At 45.1% G+C, this 12,432-nt stretch overlaps 1 protein-coding gene across 2 annotated transcripts in view; it reads right to left on the bottom strand.

Annotated features, from left to right (window-relative positions):
* LOC132390963 (prominin-2-like) overlaps positions 1-12,432 on the bottom strand; it is an 89,396-nt gene that overhangs the window by 43,899 nt on the left and 33,065 nt on the right. For both annotated transcript variants that reach the window (XM_059963496.1, XM_059963506.1), the window contains exons 8-12: positions 10,483-10,682; positions 4,877-4,951; positions 4,728-4,791; positions 3,951-4,104; positions 703-855 (exon numbers count right to left, since the gene is read on the bottom strand). In XM_059963496.1, the coding sequence (XP_059819479.1) occupies positions 703-855; positions 3,951-4,104; positions 4,728-4,791; positions 4,877-4,951; positions 10,483-10,682 (646 nt within the window). The remainder of the gene's footprint in view (positions 1-702; positions 856-3,950; positions 4,105-4,727; positions 4,792-4,876; positions 4,952-10,482; positions 10,683-12,432) is intronic.

The raw sequence follows: 12,432 nt of genomic DNA, 5'->3' as shown, positions 1-12,432 counted from the left end.
AAGACAATGACCAAAAAGCCAAAGCTACACAGGAATGGTTGAAAAGCAATAAAGTTATTGTCCTGGAGTGGCCAAGTCAGAGTCCAGACCTCAATCCAATTGAGAACTTGTGGCTGGACTTGAAAAGGGCTGTTCACTCACGATCCCTGTGCAATCTGACAGAGCCTGAGCAGTTCTGTGAAGAAGAATGGGGGGGAAATTACAGTGTCCAGATGTACAAAGCTGATAGAGACCCGTCCACACAGACTCAAGGCTATAATTGCTGCCAAAGGTACATCTGCTAAATACTGACTTAAAGGGGGTGAACACGTATGCAATCAATTATTTTGTATTTTATATTTGTAATTAATTTAGCTCACTTTGTAGAAATCTGTTTTCACTTTGACTTGAAAGAGCCTTTTTCTGTTGATCGGTGTCAAAAAAAGCCAAATTAAATCCATTGTAAATCAATGTTGTAAAACAATAAACATGAAAACTTCCGGGAGGGGAGGTGAATTCTTTTATAAGCACTGTATATATATGCTATATATTCCATATTGTAAGTTATAGTATATTTTATATTTTGCACTGTACTGTTGCCACAAAACAACAAATCAGTGATAATAAACCTGATTCTGATTCTGACGTGCTGGGAGTCGGGGCACAAGCACGCAGACACTCGAATCAAAGCCCGTCACCACCCACACCCCGACACAAACTCACGCCATCAGGAAGTTGGCGCCTGATTTCGAGCAGGCGTTGCCTCTGTAGATGTCGTCCCTGGTTGCGATTCCTGCACTTCCCAGGCCGAGTCCCAGCACGTTGCAGGCGATGATTAAGAGAATGATGCAGCACAAGACTATACTGACCACCCACCTACAAAAAAAAGCACCTGTGTTTACATAGCTGCTTTCACCTCCTCTGCACGTTCTCACGTTCAATGTCAATTTATCAGCCCAGTACATAAATGTTACCATTTATAACCCTGAGGCACATTTTCTTGCAGGCATTCACAGTAAATATTAAGAAACACGATAAAATCAATAAAAGATTACATACAGCACGGTCAGACAACTAGTATCAGAAAACAGCAAACTTTGCAAATACAAAATGAAAAAAAATATTAATTGAGCAGGCCTCCAACTAGAGTCATGGGTTAAGGGTGAAAGGTGAAAAGTTTAAGGGGAACACGAGGGGAAACTTCTTCACAGAAGGTTTTGGGAGACTGGAACAAGCTGCCAGTGCAGATGATGAATGCAAGCTCAATTTCAATGATTAAGAGAAGTTTGGATAGGTACACAGGTGGTAGGGATATGGAGGGCTACACTCCTGGTTCAGGTCAATGGGATAGGCAGTTTAAATGGTTTGGAACAGACTAGATGGGCCAAAGGGCCTGTGTCTGTGCTGTACTTTTCTATGAGTCTATAACATCTCGACTGGCAGCAACAAACATTCCATCATTAAAATCACATAGATCACATTTCTTCTCCATTCTGATGTTTGGTCTGAACAACAATTGAACCTGTTGATCATGTCTGCAAGCTTTTATGCATTGAGTTGCTGCCACATGATTGGCTGATTAGATATGTGCATTAATGAGCAGGTGTACAGGTGTGCCTAACTAAGTGGCCATTGAGTGTATGTACCTCATGTAAAGGCAAGCAGATTAATTTCCAGGTGTTTCATTTCTGTAAAAATAGAAACAACAAAATCTATAAGAAAGCAGTGATCACATCGTCTGTTTAATTTAACTGCTGGAAGGGAAAGTTGTCCAGGTTTCTGGGAGAGCTTTGGACACAGGAGATTGCCAGCGCTGGAATCTGGAACAACACACATAAGCTGGGTCAGGCAGCATCTGTGGCAGGAAGTGAAGAGCTGACGTTTTGGGTTGGGATCCCAAATTTGGACTGATTGCTCATCCCTTCAGCGTGAGGCCCTAAGACAGCAATACAGTGAATATAGTGGCACAGAACAGTACAGGCCCTTTGGCCCACAATGTTGTGGCTGTGCACTCTGGCTGTCCATCTTATCATTTTATACTCCTCTATTAAGTCACCTGTCAGCCTCCTTTGCTCCAGAGAGTAATGTCCTTTGCTCAACCTTTCCTCATAAGACGTGCTGTCTATTCAATTCTCCTCACATTTCCTCAGCCTCTCCCCGGATTCTACCCCTCACCTATACACTAGGAGCAACGTGGCCCATCCATCTACCAAACTGCTTTTGAACCAAAGGGGATAACCTCACTCAACCCATCACTGAACTGTTCCCACAACCCATGGACACAATTTCAAGGACTCTTCATCTTATGCTCTCAATATTTATTGCTTTTTTGCTCATTTTCTGTTTGCACAGTTTGTTATCTTTCACACGCTGGTTATTCGTTTGTCTTGTGCGAGTTTTTTCATTGACTCTGCTGAGTTTCTTTGTATTTGGAAGCCCAAGCGGGGGTATTCCCTTTTGCCGCTGGTGTGGGATGGCCAGTCTGTCGGGACCCTGGGGAGTTGTGGAAACTGTGGTGATTTCTTTTGAACTTACAGTCCTTTAACATCTTGGACTATTTTTGCTGTGCCCATGGTCTGTTTTTTTTTAATCAATTATGCTATTGTTTGCACTGTTGTAACTATATGTTGTAACTATGTGGTTTTGTGCAGGTTTTTGTAGCTTTAGTTTTTGGTCTTGTTTTGTCTGGTAGATTTGGAGCTCCTTTCCGGGGGACATGCTAGACGGTAGCGTGATATTAACACACAGCAGCCTCTCTGGACTCTGGATTGGGGATTGCCAAATGTTACGTGGATTTTCTGGTGTAGTCTGTTTTGTCATATGCTTTTGTGATATCATTCTGGGGGAACGTTGTCTCATTTTTTAATTGCATTGCATTTGTGGTTTCTAAATGACAATAAACTGAATCTAACTTGGCGAGGTGGAGAGACGTCTCTACAAAGGAGGTGTAAGGCACTCCTTTCCTCCGCTAGGCTGCAGGTCACCCTTGGGCAAGGTGTAGCACCTGCTTAGCCCCCGATCAGGGTCACGTGAAGCCACGGGGGCTGGTGGTGGATGGTCGTATGAGCAGCTGGTGCAGATCACAAGTCCTGGTTATGTGACCACTGACGCCAGGCAGACAATCTCTGAAGAGGATTGATAATGGCTGGGGTCACCTGTCTTGTAAAGACACTGCCCAGAAGAAGGCAATGGTAAACCACTTCTGTAGAAAAATTTGCCAAGAACAATCATGGTCATGGAAAGACCATGATCACCCACGTCATACAAATGAACTTGGATAATAAGCTTACTTTTAACTCTGAACTTTGAAGAAACAAGAGCACACAGGGGAAATGCAAGCGTCACAGGAAGATCATGCAAACTCCAAACGGACAGCATCAGAGGTCAGGATTGAATTCCGCGCACTGGTGCTACACATAACCCTGAGATTCATTTTCCTGCGGGCAGACTCAGCAAATCTACAGAATAGTAACTATAACAGGATCAATGAAAGATCAACCAGAGTGCAGAAGACAACAAACTGTGCAAATGCAAATATAAATATAAATAAATAGCAATAAACAATGAGAACATGAAATAACAAGATACTGTAAAGAGTCCTTAAAGTGAGATCATTGGCTTCGGGAACATCTCAATGGATGGGCAAGTGAGTGTAGTTCAGGAGCCTGGTGGTTGAGGGGTGTTAACTGTTCTTGAATCTGGTGGTGCGAGTCCTGATGGCTGAGAGAAGAGAGTGTGGCCTGGGTGGTGGAGATCTCTGACGATGGATGCTACTCTCCTACGACAGTGCTCCACGTAGATGTGCTCAGTGGTTGGAAGACCTTTACTCGTGATGTACTGGCCTGAATCGACTACCTTTTGTAGGATTTTCCGCTCAGAGGCAGGTTTTGAGAGTCAAGCTTGTCGGTGATAAAAACGGAAGAAATGCCACACAGAAAAGCCTCACCTTCCATGTGAAAGCGTTTACACACCTGTAGTAATCGTATCTTTTCACCTCAGATGAGATTTCTGTCACCGTGGAAGAATTTGCCAAGTTCTCCAGATTCTGCAGGGATTCTGGAAACTGCACGGTCTCAATGGTGGAGGAGAGGTTCCTTTCAATGTCGTTGATAAGTTTCTTGATGTCTGCAGAAGAAGGGAGTTGTAAAACTAAAAGGAACTTTCAAACTAGGCATGTAATCTGTGTAACAAACAATGTTTCAGAGAGGAAATAAGAGGATAAACACAAGAGATTCTGCAGATGCTGAAAATCCAGAGCAACACACACAAAATGCTGGAGGAACTGGGAGTTTGAATGTTCTTCCTGTGACTGTCTGAGTTTCTTCCGGGTGCTCCAGTTTCCTCCCACAGTCCAAAGACATACCAGTTGGTAGGTTAATTGCTCATTGGTAGATTAGGCTAGGGTTACATTGGGGGCTTGCTGGGCGGCGTGACTCAAAGGGCCAGAAAGGCCTATTCCAGGTTATATTTCAATAAATAAATAAATGAATAAATAACTCAACAGGCTATGGAGAGGAGTTAATAGCCGAGACCATTCATTAGGAGCATTTCTCTTCCTTCCACCTTTTCATTCTACCTTCTGCCCCTTCCTTTACAGTCCTTATGAGTCTCAGCCTAAAACATCGACTGTTTATTCTTCTCCATATTCTTCTGCCTGACCTGCAGAGTTCCTCCAGCACTGTGTTTGGGTTACAATAAAAGGAACCCCCCCCCCCCACCCCACCTCCCGGAACCGCAGCTGTAATCACCTGTAAAAGTCTGCGTAGCTTGATCAGTCACGGTGGCAGGAGTCTCATTGAAGGTGCGGGATGCCTGGGGAGACATAACAGGTATTGTTCCTCTGGCAAAGGTTTGGATTTTTGGAGATGATAATTAATGTTAAATGTGGGTTGGTTACCTGTTCCACTGAGTTATTCAGTGACGTTAGAGAGAAGCTCATGACCTCATTGAACACAACCTGGTCGTCGGCCGGCTGAAGGGAGTGGAGACAGGTTATTGGTGAAGGACAATCAGAAATAGCCCTGTTTTGTCACAGAACGTAAAACAGTACAGCACACAGCAGGCCCACCATCTTTAACCTTTAACCTACTCTAAGATCAATCTAACCCTCTCTCCTACATAGCCCTCCATTTTTCTATCATCCATGTGACTCTAAGAGTTTCACGTCACTAATTGCTGTATCGGCCTGTGCCACCACCCCTGGCCGAACAGTCCAAGCACCCACTCTCTGAGTTGGAAAATACTATCTCTGACAACTCCATTATCCTTTCTCCAATCACCTTATAAATTAGCGTTCATTTGTTCGTAATGTGCCGTGGGCGATCATGTCTATCCACGACCATGATTGTCCTTAGCAGATTTATTGACAGAAGCGGTTTGCCATTGCTTTCTTCTGGGCAGTGTCTTTACAAGACAGGTGACCCCAGCCATTATCAATACTCTTCAGAGATTATCTGCCTGGCGTCAGTGGTCACATAACCAGGACTTGTGATCTGCACCGGCTGCTCGTACGACCATCCACCACCTGCTCCCTTGGCTTCACATGACCCTGATCGGGGGCTAAGCAGGTGCTACACCTTGCCTGAGGGTGACCTGCAGGCTAGTGGAGGGAAGGAGCACCTTACACCTCCTTTGGTAAAGACGCATCTCCACCCCGACACCCATCATATTAGGTATTGGGAATGGTCTCTGACTATTCACTTGATCTATGCATTTTATCATCTTGTACTGCTTTATCAAGTCATCTCTCATCCTCCTTTGCTCTGAAGAGAAAAGCCCCAGCTCACTCTACCTATCTTCATGAGACGTGCTCTCTAATCCTGGCAGCATCCTGGTAGATCTCCTCTGCACCTGGGGTCCACAGACCCTTTGCTTAATGGTATTGGTCCATGGCATGAGAAGGGTTGGGAACTCATCCTCTAAAGGTTCCAAGTCCTTCCTATAACGAGATGATCAGAACGGACACCGTTTCCCCAGAGACAGCTTCCCCAATCTCAAAAACCGAGAGGATGAAGTAAAGAATGGATGGAGACACAAGAGACTGGAGGTATGAGAACCTGGAGCAATGCACAATCTGCTGGAGGAACTCAGTGGCTCGAGCAGCATCTCTGGGAGGAAAGAAAAAGAAAAAAAAAAGATCTGATGTTCCAGATCGAAACTTCACTTCCTTACAGGCAGACACAAAACAAAGAAACCCAAAAGAACCCTTTTTAAAAAAGACCATCAAACACCCAATGCACAGAGAGAGAGAGAGAGAGAAAATTGTGCAAACAATAGAAGTAAGCAAATAGCGTTCAGAGCCGAAGTTTTATGAAAGACACGACGGCAGGCGCTGCTGCAGTGGGAGCAGGCCGCAGACCCAGTTCAGCGCAGAGCTGAGTAAATGCCGTGAAGCAGCGAGCAGAACTGGTCCCTTCCTCACCTCCGGTCCTGACACCCTGATCTTTTCAATTTGGCCTGGCATTTAAATGGTCGGGTGGTGAATAGCTAAGTGGTGGGCCTGGTCTGATGCTCGAGGAGTGGATGGAGAAGATGCCGCCTTCAGTAGGCAGGAACAGTATCGGAGGGTCATAGCTTTATCTGTCACATGCACTTCAAAATATGAAAGCATACAGTGAACCGACCAACACAGCGTAAACGGTATCGCATAATGTACGTGTATATGGTGAATAAAATCAATCCATGATCCGAGAATGTGCTGGGAGCGGCCCGCAGGTGTCAGCATACTAACACTAACCCGTATGTCCCTGGAATGTGGGAGGAAGTGAAGCAGCCACAGGGAACCAAAGCAGTCACCGGCAGAATGGACAAACTCCTCACAGGACAGCGGCGGGAATAGAACCTGGGTTGCTGGCACCCATCACTCTAGCCCAGGGGTGGGCAAACTTTTTGACTTGAGGGCCACAAAGGGTTCTAAAATTTGACAGGGGGGCCGGACCAGGAGCAGATGGACGGAGTGTTTTGGTAATACACCTCATAAGAGAAAATAAAATATCATGGGATATGTAGAAAACATGTGCTTTAATTTCAATTGAAAATGAACAAATGCATTACAACAAAATATCTGTCTTCGAAGTCCCATGGTATTTAGCTATTTATTGAAATGACTTTTAAAACACTGAAAATTAAATGAATGAAATACAGCTTTTTTTTAATAGTAACAGTTATTATTTTAAAGCACTGAAAATTCTGTTATCCTTCAAGATATTATCATCTTCACTCTCCTCCTGACTGTCTTTATTTCAAAAACGGTAGGAGATGCAGGTCTACTTGTCCTGCTCCTTCTTATTCAATTGTCCCCTGTGCCAAAACTCAACAACGACCCGCACAATGACAGAACGGTGAGAGCGCGCCAGTATGCGGAGCACGTTATTTGATCTGGAGTGCATTTTTTATTTTGAGAACGTATGTGCACCTGCGCACTACTCATGTCCATCACTTAACAGAAATGACATGTAACATGTAAGGCTTATTGAAAAAAATATTTTAAAATGCATTTTTTACATAACACAACGAAGAAACTTATTTTTAATTTCAGTGGGAACAGTGTTGTTGGTCTCCCTTTTTAGCCAGCGCATCAAAGTCTGGATTTAGTTTTGTTGTGGCGATTCTCAGGATGGATCTGAGGTGTTGGTCAGTTAACTTGGATCTGTGGCTGGCTTTGTTGATGTTCATGACGCTGAACGCCTGTTCACACAAATAGATCGAGCCGAACAAAGAGTAAAGCGCAAATGTGGAGTAATACCTCAACAAAGGTCAATGTGTAGCGGTGTGCTACATGCAGCGCTAAAATTACGACACGGAGTCGGTAACTGCAGTCAAAGAAAAAAACTTTATTCGAAATCCTCAGCCTCACTTTTAAGCCTCCCTCAACCTGCCCCCCTGCGCAGAGGCTCCAAAGCTCTGTGCTTGCAAATCCCTGCAGGCTATCTCCCATAGCCGGAACGCTGGCTAATTGTGAGCCGGTTCGGATGTGCCAGGAAATGGGTCGCCACAAATGTATATAGAGTGCGTCATTTATTGGGAAAACGCCAGAATTGCGGGGAAAAAACGTTAACAAGGTTTATTAATATAATTTCATCAAGTTCTGCGGGCCGGATTAAAAAGCTTAACGGGCCGCATATGGCCCGCGGGCCGTAGTTTGCCCATGCCTGCTCTAGCCCCTACACCATATAGCAATACCCTAACCCCTACACCATATATCATCACCCTAACCCCTACACCATATATCATCACCCTAACCCCTACACCATATATCATCACCATAACCCCTACACCATATAGCAATACCCTAACCCCTACACCATATATCATCACCCTAACCCCTACACCATATAGCAATACCCTAACCCCTACACCATATATCATCACCCTAACCCCTGCACCATATATCACCCTAACCCCTACACCATATATCATCACCCTAACCCCAATATCATATAGCAATACCCTAAGCCCTACACCATATAGCAATACCCTAACCCCTACACCATATATCATCACCCTAACCCCTACACCATATATCATCACCCTAACCCCTATACGATATATCATCACCCTAACCCCACACCATATAGCAATACCCTAACCCCTACACCATATATCATCACCCTAACCCCTACACCATATAGCAATACCCTAACCCCTACACCATATATCATCACCCTAACCCCTACACCATATATCACCCTAACCCCTACACCATATATCATCACCCTAACCCCAATATCATATAGCAATACCCTAAGCCCTACACCATATAGCAATACCCTAACCCCTACACCATATATCATCACCCTAACCCCTACACCATATATCATCACCCTAACCCCTATACGATATATCATCACCCTAACCCCACACCATATAGCAATACCCTAACCCCTACACCATATAGCAATACCCTAACTCCTACACCATATATCATCACCCTCACCCCCACATCATATATCATCACCCTAACCCCTACACCATATATCACCCTAACCCCTACACCATATATCATCACCCTAACCCTTACACCATATAGCAATACCCTAACCCCTACACCATATAGCAATACCCTAACCCCTACACCATATATCATCACCCTAACCCCTACACCATATATCATCACCCTAACCCCTATATCATATATCATCACCCTAACCCCTACACCATATAGCAATACCCTAACCCCTACACCATATATCATCACCCTAACCCCTATACGATATATCATCACCCTAACCCCACACAATATAGCAATACCCTAACCCCTACACCATATAGCAATACCCTAACCCCTACACCATATATCATCACCCTAACCCCTATATCATATATCATCACCCTAACCCCTACACCATATATCATCACCCTAACCCCTATATCATATATCATCACCCTAACCCCTACACCATATAGCAATACCCTAACCTCTACACCATATATCATCACCCTAACCCCTACACCATATATCATCACCCTAACCCCTACACCATATATCATCACCCTAACCCCTACACCATATAGCAATAACCTAACCTCTACACCACATATCATCACCCTAACCTCTACACCATATATCATCACCCTAACCCCTACACCATATATCATCACCCTAACCCCTACACCATATATCATCACCCTAACCCCTACATCATATAGCAATACCCTAACCTCTACACCATATATCATCACCCTAACCCCTACACCATATAGCAATACCCTAACCTCTACACCATATATCATCACCCTAACCTCTACACCATATATCATCACCCTAACCTCTACACCATATAGCAATACCCTAACCTCTACACCATATATCATCACCCTAACCCCTACACCATATAGCAATACCCTAACCTCTACACCATATATCATCACCCTAACCTCTGCACCATATATCATCACTCTAACCCCTACACCATATAGCAATACCCTAACCATATATCATCACCCTAACCTCTACACCATATATCATCACCCTAACCTCTGCACCATATATCATCACCCTAACCCCTACATCATTTTGCCATCCAAAATATAGTCAAGGTTCAAGGTACGTTCATTATCAAAGTGTGTATGCAGTGTACCTGCTTGAGACTCATCTTCTCCAGACAGCCATAAAGCAAAGGAAACCACAGCAGCCGTTCAAAGAGAAACATCAACCTCCTCCACCGATGCACAAAAAAAAACAAATCACGCTAACGGCAACAAGAACATCAACCCCATGTGTAAAAACAAAAGGTTGTTTTTAGGCTTTCAGGTAGGTTCAAAACCCTGACGGCAGTGGGGAAGAAGCTGTGGTTGAACTCTGAGATGAGTGCCTTTAGGCTGCTGGACCTCTTGTCTGAAGATATCATTGAGGAGGGGGCATGGCCCAGATGGTGAGGATGATAAAGTGGAGATCTCTAGGACTAATGCTCTTTACGGTACTGGAATAGTCAGTCATAGCAAGAGGGAAGAGATTTAAGGCTGACCTTTTGAGGCACTTAGATACAGGATTACGAAGCTTACCAATGTGTATGTAAGATCCACCTCCAGGTTACTGATATCTCTCATAGCACTCTTGCATCTTTGGCAATTTGGGTCTTTCAGCGTGTTAGAAGTTTCACCCTGCAGAATGCTCAGCTCACTCGACAACTCCCTCTGTATCTCTGCCAGGGAACTGTTCACAGACTTTATATTGTCCAAGTGTCCCGTCATGGTGTTGAATTCTGTAATGAAACAGATGCTTGTGAAAACAGTCATCTTCCCAGCAAATGGGAACTAAAAACTAAAGGGCAGAGGTAAAATTCCAACAAAAAACAACAATATTCAACTCCAGGACAGGCCTCCAGCCCGACTGGCCTCTGGGACTTCCAGTCTCCAGGCTTCTGCCATTGGACTTCTCGGCTTCTGAACGACCTTCAGTGCTTCGATTTGGGATATCGAGCCCCCAGACTAACTGACGACAGGTCCCAGGTTCCAGTCTGAATTTGCCAACTGATCAGCTCCTGTGCCACCTGCTGGCATGGACGTGACACATTTAACCAGTCCCTGCCCATCCTGCCTTGGGGTGTATGGGGTTTCCAGGGAGGGGTTGCACCTCAGCTGAAGGGGCTTGTCATGCCCATTCCAGGGCAGCTCACTCACCTTTGATCCCCACTGGACGCTCAGCTCTCACCTGTGGCTCCAAGTCGCAGTTTGTACGTGACAGTGGCCACACCCCAGTACACCACTTCGACAGGTGAGGGTCTCACACCCTGGTGAGGTAGGGTTATGCCTCTCCCAGCATGCAAAGCCTGCTCCGGCGGACTGGGCGGATGAGATCTACAGTGAGATCCGAAGGCCAGGAAGGAAGTTCGGCAACACTCCATTGAGAGAAAAGGCACAGGAGACGACACGGCCATCCACTGCAACCAAGGAAATTTGTGACACTTGTACCACCGAACCTGGGCTTTGGACGTCGAGAGATTGGAACTGTCCTAGTGCACAACGCCTTTTGCAACTTAAAAGCTTTCCGGCAAAGGTTTCCTGACGTCATCAGGCACGATGGAGAACCAACACATTTGCCATCTCAAAGGAGGACAAGCTTATGTATTTCCTCACAGAGGAGACCGAGTCTGCACCAACCCTGAGAGCTTTCCTATATCTCTGTAAGTTTCCTGTAATCCACTCATTCACTTGCCCGAATTCCCACGAGCTTCATCCCCCTTAGGTTCTCCATCGGAAGCATTTTCGCATTTTTCTCCCATTTCTTTGGGATGTGGGAGCATCCAATGACCACAGGAAGAGCGTGCGAACTCCACATGGTGCCCGAGGTCAGGTTTGGACCGGGTCTCTGGCCCTGTGAGGTGGTGCCTCAGTTTGACCACATGATTAGAAATAGGCCATTCGGCCCATCTAGTCTGCTGTGCCACTCCATCATGGCTGATTTATTTCTCCCTCTGAACCCCATTCTCCTGCCTTCTCCCCGTAACCTTTGACACCCTGATTAATCAAGAACCTATCAACCTCTGCTTTGAACATACCCAGCCTGCACAGCCGCCTGTGGCAATGAATTCTACAGATTCACCAGTCTCTGCCTGAAGCTGGTTTGGACCCTGCTGATACTGTGAGCAACGGTCGCTCTGATTTATTTTTACAGCTGCACAGACCAATCATCGATCTGAGCAGGAGATTTTTACATGGCCTGAAAACTGCGCGGCCCTTTGATTTATGGATTATATTCATTAGCGCTTACTTAATTACAGGGTGTTTCACAATTATATTAACAGAGATTTCAAAGTTATATTAACATTATATTAAAAATCCCAGCTGCGTGGCACCAAAGGCTACGTGCATGGGGGCATTTCGGTCACTGTGTGGCCGTGCACCCGCTCAATTTAGAGGAAACGGTGCGTGTGAGTTTCTCATGTCCTTAATTCTATTCTTAATCTCAGCCTCCACCCATCTATTATAAGATTCCTGAATGGTCCTCCAGTA

This window comes from Hypanus sabinus, chromosome 1, assembly GCF_030144855.1.
Source record: "Hypanus sabinus isolate sHypSab1 chromosome 1, sHypSab1.hap1, whole genome shotgun sequence".
NCBI classification, from domain to species: Eukaryota; Metazoa; Chordata; class Chondrichthyes; order Myliobatiformes; family Dasyatidae; genus Hypanus; species Hypanus sabinus.
This window is presented reverse-complemented; position numbering and strand designations above follow the sequence as displayed.